The sequence below is a fragment of the Carya illinoinensis genome, chromosome 7 (genome assembly GCF_018687715.1).
Source record: "Carya illinoinensis cultivar Pawnee chromosome 7, C.illinoinensisPawnee_v1, whole genome shotgun sequence".
NCBI lineage: Eukaryota > Viridiplantae > Streptophyta > Magnoliopsida > Fagales > Juglandaceae > Carya > Carya illinoinensis.
This window is the reverse complement of record NC_056758.1, coordinates 40,014,631-40,032,247: the sequence shown is the minus strand read 5'-3', so window position 1 is coordinate 40,032,247 and position 17,617 is coordinate 40,014,631. Positions and strand designations below refer to the sequence as shown.

The 17,617-nt window shown below is 35.2% G+C and overlaps 1 protein-coding gene across 2 annotated transcripts; it reads left to right on the top strand.

Moving 5' to 3' along the window:
* The first annotated feature begins 2,180 nt into the window (after positions 1-2,180).
* On the top strand, positions 2,181-16,416 carry LOC122316068 (villin-4-like). 2 transcript variants are annotated; one of them, XM_043132580.1, is made up of 24 exons: positions 2,181-2,471; positions 4,741-4,862; positions 5,107-5,206; positions 7,433-7,501; positions 7,593-7,829; positions 8,032-8,209; positions 8,294-8,426; positions 8,897-9,059; positions 9,151-9,298; positions 9,449-9,549; positions 10,216-10,371; positions 11,587-11,655; positions 11,762-11,830; positions 11,950-12,087; positions 12,197-12,325; positions 12,596-12,743; positions 12,880-12,890; positions 13,046-13,186; positions 13,562-13,687; positions 13,764-13,829; positions 14,970-15,321; positions 15,421-15,623; positions 15,711-15,902; positions 15,995-16,416. In XM_043132580.1, exons 2-23 carry the CDS (start codon positions 4,807-4,809, stop codon positions 15,822-15,824), a joined length of 2,907 nt encoding a protein of 968 aa, XP_042988514.1. In that variant the 5' UTR covers positions 2,181-2,471; positions 4,741-4,806; the 3' UTR covers positions 15,825-15,902; positions 15,995-16,416. The 2 variants fall into 2 exon arrangements, with proteins under 2 accessions (XP_042988514.1, XP_042988513.1); XM_043132579.1 differs by lacking the exon at positions 2,181-2,471 and adding an exon at positions 2,766-3,103.
* Positions 16,417-17,617: the final 1,201 nt, after the last annotated feature.

The following is a 17,617-nucleotide window of genomic DNA, read 5'->3' as shown; positions in this document are numbered from 1 at the left end:
TTGTCGTTCTCATGTTGTTCGTCGCCGTCGTCCTTACCGTTTTCTATCGCCGCCATCCTCACCGTTGTTGGTCATGTGCAAAATGATAGGTTTGTGACAACTACCCCGCGATACGATTACTTTAGCAACTGAAACAAAACTAGAAACCTAAATCGATTGGCCTGCCGCGTTTCCATCGCCCATCTCTCCATCATTTTTTTTCCCTATTGAATCATGGCATTGTCAAATTTATCTACTAGTCCAAACATTGGACATAGAAATAGACAAATTGAAAACAGAGTATGCATAGAAAAACAAAACCAAAATTGAGGGTTAGAAGTAGAATATAAAGTATGAAAGTGTTATTCGAATTGAACATAACAAAGAAACAAACAATAATAAAAAAATGCCAGAATAGAAAGAGGAAACGAGAACCTAGTCAAATTACGAGTAAAATCAATAATATGATATACACTATACAAGAAACAAAAAAAAAAAAAAAAGTCAAAAAGAGAAAGGACAGTCAAAACCAATGTTTGAATCAACCCTTAAGAGGCCATAAAACCCCACAATTTGTCCACACACGCCTCGTCGTTAGTTCCCCAGTCTCCACCAACACTCACCGACTGTGAAATGATCCTCTCCATTACCATTTGTGAGGTCTTAGATGAAGCAAATGAAAAGGGGTTCTGAAGACCGTAGCACTCTCCTCCAACTCTTCGGCCAAGTCCTCAAGTATTTGCCCATATCTCTGTCATTTTTTTTCCCACTGAATCATGACATTGTCAAGTATCCCCTTTTTTTCTTATGGTTCATTAGTTTATCCCCAACGAACCATAGGAAAAAGAGGGGATGATGAGTTGAGAAAATTTACGATGGTCTAGTGTAAATGGGTGGAGGAAGTGGACTGGATTTCAGAGAGATGGGATTTTGAGGCTTCCACAGCAGAATCGATGGCCCCTTCAACGGCCTTCTGGTAGAGCTACGCTTGTTGGGTGCCGCGCGAGAGGGTGAGCTCCAATTAAGGGGTGCCACTGTTTGAGTCAAGCTTCGTCCATGCATTGTCGTGGGTCGAGCTCCGTCTATGCCATCGTCTGGTTCAAGCACTGTCGATGTCACCGTCTGGGTTGACTGCCGTTGAGGATGAGTGTAGGGATGAAGTTGAAGAAGAAGTGAAGGAGGGTTCGAAAACGAAGGAGTGAAGAGGGGTATGAGTCTCAATCAGGTGTATGTAAATGCAGGAAAAAAAAATAAGTAGCTTACGTGGCGCGGCCTATTGGAGGGCTGTTCTTCAATTAAATAGCTGGACTGCTCTCCAGGTTAACTTTTTGGAAAATGTTGCATTTGGCGATAATGCAGCACTACAAAAGTCACCGATTGATATTTTATTTTTGTATATTATATTTTTTATTTAAATTTTAAGGAATTGTTTTAAAATGAATTTGTAATTTTTTTTTTTTATTTTTTTGAAAAAAGTTTTAAGAGTATAAAAAATAGATGAAAAAATAAAAAGACTATTTAGTCTTCTCGGTGACCACTCTCGGTAGGTGTAGCATGACTCTATGTATTTCACTCTTGGTAGGTATAGCATGACTCTATGTATTTTACATCACTTTTTTATTATTATTTTTTAATTTTTTTATTACTTAAATTGTAAACTAATCGTAGGAAGGTTATTATTATTTTTTAAGTAATACTAAATATAATATTACCATTTTATTTTTATCTCACTATATAAGATGAGGTATATTTATTATTATTAAATAATAAAAAATTATTTAATAATAAAAAATGTGTCATATTTTATATAATAAGATAAAAGTAAAATGATGGTGATATTTTTAACGGTAGAGAAGGTCTCACTAATGTTATTATCCCAACCAAAGTCTTGACCAATGAGCGAAAACAGAATATTCCATCTAAAAGAAGGGCATCGATGGTTGGCTGCCTGACTCATCTGTGCTGTAAAACGATCAAGTTTTTAGAAAAAGAATCTTGAATATAAAACTATATGAAAATAGGCGAGAAAAGAGAAAAAAAAGAGAGAATGAAAACGGAAAAAGCAGTGAAAAGATGGGGTCCTCATCCTCAGAGAGTCAAAAACAACAAAACATCACAAAAGTAGCGAAAAAGAAGGCCCACCTTGGGCTTAATGGCAATGCATGAATGATGGCCGGTGAGGCGGTGACCGACCTTTCCACCCTCAATATTTTAGACCATTTCTTCTCTCTCGCTTTCCGAATCCAAACCTCACAAAGCGGAAATCAGCCCACTCCACCACCAATCATTTTTACTCAATCTTGACTCTTTCTCGGAAAATCCTTTCTTTTACAACTTAATCCCAATTAAAAACTTCGAACAAAAAGAAAAAGAAGAAGAAGAAGAAGAAATCCAAATCACAGTAAAGAAAGAAGCACAATCTCATAGAATTACAAAGAAACATTTACATCCCAGCGCATGAAGAACGACAACAACAAATTCTGCCTGTAAAGGTACCTCGACTTTTTTGTTTGTTTCCATTTTTTAATTGCATCACCACCTTTTTACTGTTTTAATCAATTTGAAACGTAACAACAGCGAGCGACAACCCACAATTCTCACCTGAAAAGCACCTGCAATTACTGTTGCGGATTGTTTTTCCCTTGAAATTAATTTAATGGTGACTGTTCATTTCTATTATAACAAAACGAGAAAGAAAAATACAAATATGAGAAGGTTGGATTTTTTTTTTCCTTTCACAGGAGTCCGGGACAACATATAAAAATGAATTAAATGGCTGAAAAAAAGGGAGAAAATTAACACTTAATGAGTGAGGAAGCGAAGGTGGGACTTTTAGCTGTTGCTGCTGCCGTTAGTGATAAGCACGCCTGGCACTTCCGTCATCATCATCATTCCCTCCAACCTCTTTCATCTCTCCCACCCCTCCTTTCTCTCTCTAGAATCCTTCTTCTTCAGCCACACTTTCCTTTTTCTTTTTCTCTGTCTCACTTTCTTCATTCTCCTTCCCCAGCTTTTTTCCTATGTTCTGCTCGTCTATAATTTTCATCGTGATTCTTTCTTCTAATCTTCTTCGTTAGATTGGATCTGGGTGGTTCTTCAATCCGATTTTCCTCTTCATTTACAGGTACCCTCACGTCAACATTTGGACTCTTCTTTTCCCGTTCGGACTTTTTTATCTTTTCTATTTCTATTTTCCCGAATCCGATGGATTAAACCCATTGAAGTGCTAGAACGCGTATAACTCTGTTATTTGTTTTATGGATTGTTGTAGAAACTAGCGGAATTCAACGTATTTTGCTTTATTTTATTTGTTATCAGTGGTGAGTTTGATCTGATTCATGGATATGATTGAATTTCACTGGGCTACTTATAAAAAAAAACAAAAAAATGATTGAATTTCACTGGGCTGTGTCGAATTAGCGCTTCTGTTGCCTGATTTGCGCAAAGTACACCCTAGTTAGTCTCATGATTGAGCTGAAAGTGTTTGAATTTCTGTATATTTCCGTGTTTTGTAAACCATATGGTATCGAAGTTCGGAACTTTGATATTCGTAACGTGGTAGAAGAATGTTTGGCATTTGAGATTAGTTTAATTTTGGAAACGGTGACGTGCTATTATAATTTGGTGCTTTCCGGAAACGTTATCCATGACGTTATCAGGAAGTTGTTGGAAATCGTGATACTTGTTTGCTGCTGTGGATGTCCTTCCTGCTTTCTATTTGATTTTGTTTCTAATGGAATGCCTATTGGTAATGTGGATGTTATAGCAGTTCGTGTCTGTGTTCACGTCTGGATTTTTGTCCCTAAATTTTATGTGGAGTTGGTTCCTGTCCGTGTCTCTGTTTTTATTTATTTATTTATTTTTTTAAAACTTGCACTCCTGGCCTGTTTTTGATAAGTAATAGTAAGTATTATTGATAGTAATATTAGGCGTAGCCCAAGGCCCGTGAATTTGCCTGATTACTTTTATATACGCAACTTCTTTTGAATGCTGCGAGTGCTTTAAGTAGTTAACCAACTGGAGATGGAAGACCTCTCCGACACAAATAATTTCCAATTTGATAACATCTCTGTCCACCTGTTATTTTAAACATGATTTCTCTCTGATATCTTTCTTCCCTCCTTACTTTTTCCATTTGTATATCTTCACCAATTATTGGTGAATATCATGGAAATTATGAAAAAAATGTTTGAGAATTAATAAGAAATCGCATGAAAGCCTGGACAGAAATCTCTCTACAAAAATCTGATGAAGACATTAGACAACATTCCAAAAAATATTGAAAGCATTTACCGTGAAGCATATTACATTGCTGGAGCTAATGATGATAGAACCTCGATTCTTGAGTTGAAGGTGTTTCATTTAATGTTGTTAAATATTTACCGTGAGCATATATGCCTTTTATAGTTCCTTTCAATTATGCTAAAGTGCTGTGAACTATATGGCAGTAGCTTGTATTTATGAGGTATATTGTTAGAAACTCACTATCTACCTGGAAAAAATTCAACTGTTATTCCATCATTAAAAAAAAAAAATGCAACTGTTATTCAACTTTTTCCTGCCATAAATAGGTTAAAATCACAATGACCAAATCCAGGGTGGGATTGGCTTCTCCATTTTACTTCTCTTTTTTGTTGGAAATTTATGTGTCTTTTTTATTTACCTCTTCAAAGTAATAGCATTGGCAAGTTTCTCTCTCTTGTAGTTTTTTAATTTTATTTACCCTTCCTTACTCATTGTAGCTTGTGACTCATTTTACAGGTTATTTCTGTCTCTATCTGCAAGCCATAGTTGTGAAAATTAAGTGGTTAAAGCTGCAAAAACAATATGTCTGTTTCAATGAAAGATTTGGATCCAGCTTTCCAGGGAGCTGGACAAAAGGCGTATCCTTTGCGATTATTCATTATCTTCACAGTTTTGGGATTTATAACTTGCAATGTTCCCAATCTCTAATAAACTTAGGGTTTCATTTAGGGTAAACATACATAAATCTAAAAATGAGGACAAATGTTGTGGGTTCTGCTGCTGCTTCTTCTCCTACCTATGTTCTTTTGATCTCTGATATGGGTTTAAATTTGATCTCTTTCTTAGAAAAGTTCTGACGTTATTGTCCTTGACAAAATATAGTGGACTCGAAATATGGCGCATTGAAAACTTTCGTCCTGTTCCAGTGCCAAAGTCTAGTTATGGAAAATTTTTTACAGGGGACTCTTATGTGATCTTGAAAGTAAGTAATTTGATTCTGATCTAAATTTCAGTGCCCATGTATTTATATTATTTACTTAGAAGATTAGGATTTTTAATATTTTTTGATCAGCTATAGCTGTGATTCTGTTGGCCTAAATCTTTCTTCCTCTATTTTTGTGGTTAATGCAATCCTTTACCTGAACAACCTTAACTGTGTCTGTTGAAATGAATTGCGCAACTTGGGCACTTATGGAAAATGTATATGTGTCCGATCTCAATAATATGTACTATTTTGGATGAGGTTCATAGTAGATCTTGTATGTACTTGGATCCTCAGATAATGTCCAATATCAATGGTTTCTGAAATGGTTAGAATTAACATTCTGTTGTTTTCCTTATAGAGCTGGTGAAACTTCTACATCTATCCTTTATATGAACTGTATTGTTGCTTTAGAAGATTGTTGCATCATTTTGTTGGTTGTCGCTGTGTAATGCATTTATAGCTAACTTCAAATATGTGAAACCACGAGTAGTCGACCCTGATCGGAACTGGACCCATTATAGGTCTTTGGTACAGTTGACCCACAAGGTCATTTAAATATTAACAAAAATACTCTCACATTTTGAGAAATTGGAAAATTTTCTAAAATCAATTTACAAAATATAAAATGGCTTATGGATATAGAATGTAAATATGTTAGTATATAAGGATGTTCTTGATAAAATAATAATTATTGAGGTCGTTTTATGTGAGATAAACTAAAAGGAGCTTGACCAAATCTTTGATAACAGAAATATTATGAAGTCAGTATCCAGAAAAGCAAGGTCAAGGTAGGTAATAAGGAAGATTGGATTGATCTCATTAAAAGAATGGATTGAAAGATACAATCAGGAAAAAAATTAGGCATATATCAAGAGAGTAATTAAAAGATAAAGTAATTCATAAGGGAAAATATAATTTCTTTTTTTATTAGTAAGAAGATATTTTATTGATATAGGGGTAGGCGTATAGCCCAAGTATACAGGAGGTATACATGTGATTACACCTGTTTAGGAACTAGAAATGGTTACAAGGAAATCATGGAAGCTGAGACCATTTAAATCTAGAGCAATGGCCCACATAAATAAAGTCTTTTAGAAAAAGCTCTTTAACTCTTCCAAGGAGTGCTCATGATCCTCGAAATTTCTATCATTTCTTTCACTCCATATGCACCAAAATATACAAACTGCAGCCATCTTCCACACAGCTGCAATCTGTGGTGTCCCTATGATCCCTCTCCAATTTCAAACAATTTGAAATGGGAATAACTCAAACCATTTCAGTTTCTTTAGATATATCTGAATAGATAACATTAAGCAAAGACTTATGAATAAACCATGGAAGATGTTTTATTCCTTGATTTCTTTCCTTAGTATTGCTTTTCCCTCCAACAACAGATCAGAAGTCCAGACTTATTTTTTACAAATAAAAATTAAATAGGTTTGTAGTTTGAAGTTCATAAAAAAATTCCCAATGGTTTTACAAAACCTGCCTGGGTAAAACATGTCACAAAAATCCCACTGGGTTTGACTGAGTTGTATGCTTACATGATTTTATTATCGACCTGTACTGGTCTAGACACTGGGTTGTCAATTCACTGTTTGAACTGTCCAAGCTGATCTTGGTTTAATAACTATGTGTGAAACCATATTTTTTTGTAATGATTAATCTGTGCCGCTATTGGTCTGGATCCTCATATCACTATAATTTTTGATAGAATAAGTTTAGTTTTGATCATGTGCGCACGCACAAAATCCAGGTAATATGGATATAATGCAATTGCGAACTATGGCACTAATACAGAATTCTAGTCCTTCTGTTTTCTTTTATTGGGACTGATATGGCTTTTCGATAGTTATTTGGAGCCAGAGCATCATTCCTGAGTGTTTGAATAGCTGCTTCGTAATGTAAACTTCAACTGTTTTTCTTCTGTGTTTTCTTGGTGTATGTCCTATGTAATTGAAAGATTTTTATAAATAGGGGGCTCTTGTCTATTCTGATTATCAATAAAATCTTTGTTTACCAATCAAAAAATTTTTTATAGATAGGTGCTTAAAAAGTTCACTCTTTTAGTACTAGCTGTCTAAGAATCAAGGTAAGCACCGTGATCATTTTCTTTCGTGCCTGTCTGTCAGCAGACAGAACCTTAAAAAGTGGTGCCATACCTCATCACATCAAATAAGTCCATATGCTAATTAAGTTGTTAGCTTTTGAAACTGCTTGCAGACGACTGCCTCAAAAAGTGGTGCCTTGCGTCATGATATACATTATTGGCTTGGTAAAGATACCTCTCAGGTAAGTGATTGGCACATATTTGTGGTTTATGTCCAATTCTACATTCCGATGATGAAATTCTTACATGGTGACCACAATGTTGTTCAAACAGGATGAAGCTGGTGCAGCAGCAATCAAGACAGTTGAACTTGATGCAGCTCTTGGAGGACGTGCTGTCCAGTATCGGGAAGGACAGGGCCATGAAACTGAAAAGTTCCTATCCTATTTTAAACCATGTATTATACCTCAAGAAGGTGGAGTTTCATCAGGATTCAAACATGCTGAAGCTGAAGAGCACAAGACACGGTTGTTTGTCTGTAAAGGAAAACATGTTGTCCATGTAAAAGAGGTGAGTGGCTATCAAGAAATTCCATGAGGTACCATCCTCTTTCTTTAAAAAATGTAAAAGAAGTGAGCCTTTTGACAAATCTTTTGGTAGATGGGGGGACTTAAAGTGTGTGAGTTATATATGTACAAAACTTGTGTACATACACAAAATATATCATGATAAAATGTCTTTTCTGCTAGTTGATTTGTTTTGTTGATGACAGGTTTCTTTTGCTCGATCCTCTCTGAACCATGATGACATTTTTATTCTGGATACCAAGTCCAAAATATTCCAATTTAATGGTTCAAACTCATCCATACAAGAGAGGGCTAAAGCGCTAGAAGTTGTCCAGTACATTAAAGATACCTATCATGATGGGAAATGTGAGGTAGCTGCAGTTGGTAAGTGGACTGTTATATTCAGAAGATTAAAGATGATTGGCTGATATTGCTTTCTTGAGTCAATGTGCTTATATTTCCATGTAGAGGATGGAAAGTTGATGGCTGATGCCGAAACTGGAGAATTTTGGGCTTTCTTTGGTGGCTTTGCTCCACTTCCTAGGAAAACAGCTAGTGATGAGGATAAGACTGTTGATACTCATCCTACCAAGTTACTTAGGTAATATATGTTTTGGTTTAACCTCTTGTATTGGTGATGTAGTATCTACACCACAAATCCTTCCTGTTATCTCTATATTGACCAACATGTTATTTTAGAAATTCATACATGTACATATGCAGCCATATTCTTTAGCACGTACATTTACAAGATAGGATTGACCCTGTCATTTCACTAAAGCCTCGTATGGGGAAGGGTGATGTTCTTCCTTTAGAACCATTGGCATCTGTGTGCATTTTTCCTTTCGCATTATGTCATTTTGTCGTAATTATTACTATTCTTGTTACTGTTGTTATCATTATCATTTACAAACTCTCATTATGTTTTTTCAATATAAGAATGAGAAAATGATAACTAGTTCAATTTTCTTTTTTTCTTTTTTAGGATGAGGAGTTGAATTTTCATTTAGTACTATGAATTGTGGGTTCGATTATGTTGTAGTTCTAACAGATATGTATTTCCCTTTTAAGAATTGAGAAGGGGAATGCAGAGCCCGTTGAGGCTGATTCTTTGACAAGGGACTTGCTAGACACAAATAAATGCTATCTACTCGATTGTGGGATAGAAGTGTTTGTATGGATGGGGAGAAGTACCTCTCTTGATGAAAGAAAGAGTGCAAGTGGAGCTGCAGAAGTAATGCTCAATGTTTTTTCTTATCCAATAGTTCTGCACATTGATAAAGAATTTCATTGACACCTGTACTATTAATGATCTCACCAAACAGGAGTTAGTCTGTAGCCCAGATCGACCTAAATCTCACATTATTCGTGTAATTGAGGGATTTGAAACTGTGATGTTCCGCTCCAAGTTTGATTCATGGCCGCAAACCACTAATGTAGCTGTGTCAGAGGATGGTCGAGGCAAGGTTGCAGGTAAGTGATTATGATATTTTCTGGATCGTTTCTCCCATGCCATAGTTTATCCTTCCCATCACTATTATCATGATTATCAGCAGCAGCTGTAGCCTCGTTATTATCACCATATGGAATTCTTATATCTGTTCTTTCTCAATGATTTTGTAGCACTACTAAAGCGACAAGGTGTTAACGTGAAGGGTCTATTGAAATCTGATCCAGTTAAAGAAGAACCTCAGCCATATATTGATTGCACGGGGAATTTACAGGTGCTTATTGATATCTGTAACCTATATGTGTAATGTACACTGGACTATAAGTGAGGATCTTGAAAATGGAGGCTATTTTTTTCCTCTCTTAGTAGCTACTAAACCAACCTTTTGTTTTTCAATTTTGGACAAGAATTAAGCTAGACGTGCCACTTGCCTTGGAAACTCCAAAACTGCCTGTTGAATCTTTGTATTTACCTGAATGGGAAGTGGATGCCAAAAAGACATGGGATTCTGGGAAATGGAAGAAGAAAATGTGGTTCATCAATGTGGGACATCTGAAGCAGGAACTTTGGATTTTAGGAAATACAAGCAGAATGACTGGACAAAAATTATTAAAATGTATTCATGACTCTAATCAGAAACTTAGTGTCCCCCCCCCCCCCCCCCAAAACAAACAAACCCAGAAACTTTGGAAAGGGATTGAAAGATTCCATGGGAAGAATATTTATCAAGCATAGAGCCATCATTGATGAATGACTGCAGTTGTTATTTAGCCAATATTTATGAGAGGATTTCTCAAACTTGGGTGAATGCCATAGGTCCAGTACCTGCTTTGTACTAGTTCCGATGGGGAAATTCTGTTTCGTGGTTATAAATCATTAGCCAATCTATTCCTTTCTTTATGGTCATGTTACTGATGGTATCTCAATCCTTGTTACACAGGTTTGGCGTGTGAATGGCCAGGAAAAGATTCTCCTTCCAGCTTCTGATCAGTCAAAATTTTACAGTGGAGATTGCTATATCTTTCAGTATTCATATCCAGGAGAAGATAAAGAGGAATACCTTATAGGAACATGGTTTGGAAAGCAGAGTGTTGAGGTAAAAATATTTTGAGCATTTTGTGATTCCTTATTCTGATTTATATTTTAACACAATGTTGAGCATCTTATAGAGCGCTTAAAGCCTTACAAACATTTCCATAAGAAAGGCCTGGGGACCTTGAAGGTTATATAGTTAAGAGTGGGAAAGAACTGTTCTTCAGTGTTTTCGTTGCAAGAGTACATAGCAGCTATCACAGACTATTTTCCTGACTAACGTTTTAGAATGATTTTTTTATTTTTTTTGATAACTAAGGGAGAAATATTATTGACCAGAATGAAATAGGCAGAGCCCGTGTACACATGAAGTATACATAAGAACACCTAAGTACATTCTTTGACTGTTTTAGAATGATTACATATTGTATGTCCATGTTTATGCATCAACAGTGATGCAGACAACCAAGAATGTGCATTTATTATCTTGATAGACTGAACTTCATTATTGGCCTCGTATAGATTTCAATGCTTTTCATCTTGCCTTTTCCATCTAAATGCATATTATTTGGAGCTTTTCTTTTAATGCATATATCTGAAATAGTTGCAGTATGGAATTGGTACTTATTGTAGAGAGACTGATGTTTGGTAATGCATATATGTGTATCTTCTCTAATCTTGCAATTAATTTCCTTCTGAGTTTTGTTAATCTATCTATCATGTGCCTGATTAATCTTTTCCTCCCAACGGTTGTCACCTTGGGTGGTATGGCTTCTGTCTTTTCTTTTATTTTCTTTTAGGGGCATTGAATGCCCAGAAGCAAAAATATTGAATTAGTTATACTGCAGAGATCATTACCAAATAATTAGATATGGATCTCATCTCTCAATCTTATGATGAATTGTAACATGAGATGGCAAAAGATTTTATTTTCTTCTAGCTTAGATATATTGTAATGATTAATTTAATGGTAAAATAGGTCCTCATTTTATTTAAATATCGTAGAAAAGTTGATTTTACCCTCTTAATTTAAACCAAGGATTGGGCCAGGAAATGTATGTGTGCTGACTTATTACCATAGAGGTTGCTTTGCTTGCTGTCTGGGATCTGGAGACCAGAAGTTATGGTTTCTTTGTTTTTTTAATCTATAGCTAGTTTTGTGTTTCAATGGGTATCTTTTTGCATAATCATGCAAAAGCAAATGAATGAATATGGCTACCCTACTGCTATTACTAATCCATTAGTTCTTTACTTACAGTGTATTAATTACTGAAAACAGGGCGAGAGGGCCTCAGCTATTTCACTGGCAAGCAAGATGCTTGAATCATTGAAGTTTCTTCCTGCTCAGGTTGTTTACTTGACTTGTGAGTCGTGACTACATTTGTTTGATCGATGAAATTTTTGTCTTTATTCCTGTTATATGCCTCACACTGATGGCATTTATTTATTGTCAGGCCCGCATCTACGAGGGAAATGAGCCCATTCAGTTGTATTCAATCTTCCAGAGTTTTATTGTTTTCAAGGTTTGTATAATTCTGAGATACAGTGGAGGGAACTTAAATTATGGCTTTCCTGTTTTTTATTGATATAATTCCAAGTAAAAAATTCAAATGACTTAAAAAATCAACTTATAAATTATCAGGGTGGTCTTAGTGATGGATACAAAAATGACATTGCGGAGAAGGGAATTCCTGATGATACATATAAAGAGGATGGTATTGCGTTATTTCGAGTCCAAGGCACCGGACCTGATAATATGCAAGCGATACAAGTTGAAGCAGTATGTCTTCTAGATATTTGTTAGTTTTACCTACTTTTTGGCGAGCATAAACCTATTATCAATGTTATAATAATTCTACCTTTTTCGTTTTTCTCTGTTTTTGAACCAGGTTGCATCATCTTTGAATTCTTCCTACTGTTATATTTTACACAGTGACTCTACTATCTTTACGTGGTCTGGGAGCCTCACAACCTCGGATAATCAGGAGCTGGTTGAGAGACAGCTTGATCTGATAAAGGTCTGATGTGTGTGTGTGTTTGACTGTCCTCCAAAATAAAAGAAGAATGATTCAACATGTATAGGTTATTGTATATTACCATTCGGCAACAAATCCAGAGTGAGGAGAACCGCTGGTGAATTTCTTTAAAGCCAATATGGCTGCTGATTCATCTGAACATAATTTTCATCTTAAGGAGGATATTTATGTTTCCTTATACTATTTTTTGCTTTGTTCATTGGGAGTTAAGCATGTCTATCTTGTTCTCATATGCTTGTTAATTGTTTGCAGCCAAATGTACAGTCCAAAACCCAAAAGGAAGGTGCTGAATCTGACCAGTTTTGGGATTTGTTGGGAGGGAAATCTGAATACCCTAGCCAAAAGATTGTCAGGGAAGCTGAAAGTGATCCTCACCTATTTTCTTGCGATTTCTCAAAAGGTGTAGATAATTAAAAAATTTGGTTGGTGAATTTATTCCTTTTCTCCAATTTTGTTTCTTTCCCAAAGTTTAAATTTAGAGTTGACTTTTTATTTTATTTCTTCATTTCATGGTTTAATTGCACGCTGATCTGCAGGAAATTTGAAGGTATGTATATCTTCTGATGCATAATTTCTAATCCTATGCTCTTACTATCTGTGAATGATCCTGGAATTTACTTTCATTTATGCTTGTGCTTTTATTTTGTTGTTCAAGGTGTTTCTATACTTTGCACCGCGAGTTTAGTTGATTCATTCTTGCAGGTGACAGAAATATACAACTTCACTCAGGACGATTTGATGACTGAAGATATATTCATCCTAGATAGTCACTCGGATATCTTTGTCTGGGTTGGTCAACAGGTTGACACCAAGAATAGAGCGCAGGCTTTAACTATTGGGGAGGTAAGACTAATTTGGATTTCCTGGAAGCAATACTTGTACTCCAGTCACTATTTAAAGTGCTCATGTATCTATATTTTTGGGCTGATATGGAATCTATGATACTGGTATAAAGTATTGTTTTCTTTTTTTGTTCCACTAGAGGCTCATTGTGTATACAGAGATACAGGATTCTGTTGTCAGTTCATTGTATGATAAGAGACTTAACCATCTGAGCTAACTACCACCCACCTGCTCATTTAAGTCTTTCAATTACAGTTAAATGCGTTTTGTCTTTATTCCTGAATCATAGTTTGATTTGACTTGCACGTTCAGATGTTGGACAGCACGTTCCTGAATCGTTGCTTGTTCTTAACTTTTGCTTCTTACTTTCAACAGAGTTTTCTTGAGTGTGATTTTCTTCTAGAAAAGTTATCTCGTGAATCTCCAATATATATTGTCATGGAAGGGAGTGAGCCACCTTTCTTCACACGGTTTTTCAAATGGGACTCTGCAAAATCTGCTGTAAGTGACTTTCAAGTTATGGTAACCAATTGTCATGACGTAAAATATTTGTAAAAATCTTTTCATTTGGGTATAGATGCATGGGAATTCCTTCCAAAGGAAACTTACCTTGTTGAAAAGTGGGGGAACTCCAACTGTTGATGTAAGTTCTTGTTAACTCTTTCCGGTTACTTAGCTTCTCTTTGATCTTGAACTCCTGTAATTGCTTCCGATTTCCTTTACATTCTGTCCTGGGATTCTGTGTCACCCTAATGTGATTTCGTCTGTCATACTTTGGCAAGTACTGCCTAATAATAGGTGGGACAGAAGAAAATCTCATATATTTGAATACAAAGAAGTATTAATTTTTAAAAATATCGAAATAAATAAATATGAGTAAATGGGTAATTTGCTTTAGGCAATTTTGGACCAGAGGTAATTTATTATTTCACTGCACTTGTGTTTTTTCTTTTCTTTTCTTCTGGATTCACAATTCATCTATAACATCTATAACTTTTTAAGCAAGATTTTTGCTATTATTGAGCCACGTTTGCAGTCCTGTATGAAATGATCATGAATTTGATTATTGTGTTGAACCTAACTTGAAAGTTCATAGAAAAATTTATTTAAAATAATAATTTTGAGTTTAAAAATCTTGGATGACTTCTTATTCTTTCCTCTTGAACAATTTGTAATTTTTTTTTCAAAATCTGATTTATGAGAGTTGGTCATGGAAAAATGCCAGATTTTGAAAAGACCACCGTAAAATTCTCAACATGGTTAAAAATGAACAATTCCTGTGCACTGTGACTAGTTATTTTTGAAAAGCCATACAAATGTTAAGCTACTTCTTCACGTATCATGCTGATCAAAGCTACAACTGTTTGTCATAATCTTTCAACAAAGACTGGGAATTGGTTGCTATTTTTAAGAAATCAGAAACTATGGGGGTTTCATTCTGTAATAAATCTGTGCAGTGATACTACAATATCATGTGAAGGCTCTTAATAAATTATGCCTTAAACTTTACGTTTCAATGAACTTTATTATAATGTCAGATTAAGAACTTCAAATGAACTTTAATTAGTTGTTAAAATAGTATATACCTCTAAAATCAGGAGATAGTTAAGTTTACACCAATAGTTTCGTCTGCATATCATGTTGGAAAACCGTGATATTGCTTGCTTGAATGATACAACAATGGAACTAGTACATTTGACACGTGTCATGCCTTTTTTGGGTTCTTGTTGCCCCTGTTTTGTTTGACATTAACATTCTGATGAGTTGTATGATCCATGGTTAGAAACCCAAACGAAGAACACCTGTATCTTATGGAGGAAGGTCTAGTGTTCCAGAAAAATCACAGCGTTCCAGAAGCATGTCTTTTAGCCCTGACCGAGTTCGTGTAAGGGGCAGGTCTCCAGCTTTCAATGCACTTGCAGCTAATTTTGAGAACCCTAATGCGAGAAACCTTTCAACTCCACCCCCAGTAGTGAGAAAGCTCTACCCAAGATCTGTGACCCCAGATTCAGGAAATTTGGCTTCCAAATCTTCAGGAAATTTGGCTTCCAAATCTTCAGCTATAGCAGCATTAACTGCCACTTTTGAACAGCCGCCACGTGCACGAGAAGCTCTTATGCCTCGATCTCTTAAGGGTATGCATTTTTTAGTTTCTTGAAAGTTAAACTTGTTACTGTTGCATCTTAATCTATAAGGTTGCGTAAATCTCATTTACTTTTTTGTCGTTGATGAAGTGAGCCCAGAAGCCCCCAAACAAAAACCAGAGACAAATGACAAGGAGAATTCTATAAGCAGCAGAATAGGATCCCTTACTATACAGGAGGATGTGAAAGAGGGTGAGGCTGAAGATGAGGAAGGTCTCCCAATATACCCATATGAGCAACTTAAAACAACGTCAACAGATCCCGTTACAGAGATTGATGTGACCAAGAGAGAGGTAAAGTATTGATATCGCTTATGTCATGATATCTATATTCTGTCAAGGTCATTTCAGTTCTGAATTCTTTTGATTGACTGCACACAGACTTATCTGTCCTCGGAGGAGTTCAGGGAGAAATTTGGAATGACGAAGGATGCTTTTTCCAAGTTGCCCAAATGGAAACAGAACAAGCTGAAGATGGCCCTTCAATTATTCTGAGTCTTATTTATTCCTTGCCTTTTTCTTCAGCTCCCTGCAGTTTAGGTTGCAGGTGGACGAAATCTTGCTTGTGAATCTGTATGTATTCTTTACTTGCGATAGTTTCACTTTGAATGTCCTTTTTACAACCTACTAAGTATTCTAACTGCAGTGCTCTTTTTTTCTTTTAGGTGCAGTGGGGAACTCAATTCTCAGGAGTGAAAGGGGCAGCATCAGTGCATTTTTAGCTGCTTCTGCTCCCAAGAAGCTTGTTTCAATGATGAATGGACAGAATCAAAATAATTTCGCCCATCTCTTTATCCCCCTTTCTGGTGGTTTGAATATCTAGTTTTGTCTATTTGTTGAGTTAGTTGCTTGCTATTCTTTTTGGTCACAGGTTTGTTGTGAGCTTGCATTTTTGTATTTGATCTTCATTTTCTTTTCTTTTTTATCTCGATTCAAAATTTATTTTCCGTAGAGGAATAGGGGCTTGCAAATGCAGTCTACTTAGGTTGTATTGATAACTGAGGATGGAAGTGTGTACAGCAGAGTATGAGAACCGACCCACTCGTTTATTTATTTTTTTGACAATAAAAGGTGTGATTTTTTTTGAGTTTTTCTTTATTTTATTTTCTTTCTAATCTTATATTGGTAGCTTGGAGATTTTGTTTCACTCTATAACAAAGCTTTCCACTAGAAGATTGGGGGATTTTGTCATGAAATGATGCAACTAAGCTTTTGATTTGAGTTAAAATTCTTACTATGGTTCATCAATTGCAGTCAATTTCATTCTCTCATATGATGTTGATATATAAAAGGATCCAAGCTTACAAATGTTACTGTGGAAAGGAGATAAAATTGTGATACTGTGTTGTTTATGTATTATAATTGGTATTGTACTTATCCCTCTCTTTTCCTTTTATTGTTTGTGTTTTTTATTTTGCTTGATAAGGTTGATAGGTTTACTCTAATTCAAATCACCCACCATTGTCTAGACCAAGAGATCTAGCCCTCTAAATTAAAAGCTTGTTGTGGATGGATGATTGATGGCATCCAGTTCACATGTTCCTGAAATTACATGTTACTAAATACTCCTTTTGGGGCTCCTTGAGAAAGGGTAAAACTGAGCTCACACCAAAGTCATGCTGATGGTATAAACCATCTCTGAAGAACTTTCACACACCATTCTCACTCCAAATAAATAAAATAAATTAAGTCCAGTTTAATCGGATAAATAAAGTTCTTCAGAGTTTAATCGGATAATCAGTCTAGTTGTTTTTACAAATTATCTCAATTTATTTTATCTAATCATTACAATTTTTTTAAATTCTTACATAAAATAAAATAAAAAATATAATTTTTTTTGAATTTTAAAGTAAAAGTATATATTATAATAATATTTTATATAATTTTTAATTTTAATCTTAATTCATCAAAACAAATGATATAATTTGTACAAAGAAGATGTATTTGGACTTTGCTTTCCCACAGGGAGTTAATTAGATAGGTTGGATTTTGTGAGGGAGCAATTTTTTTAGGGGTCAAATCCAGGTACTCTCGTGTCCCCTCGCTTTCCAATTTCTTATGGAATGGAATGTAGTGGAAGCCTCTACTGCGATCTACCATCATATTTACATATTCCTTTATTTTTATATAAAATAAAATATCAAGTTTCGGGTGTTCCACTTAAATGAAAAATTTTACTATTATATATATATATATATAAATAAATTAAAATATTATATATTTTTATATTAATTGATGGCATCTATGTCGGTGATGTATTGAATATATCAATAAATGAATTTATAAAT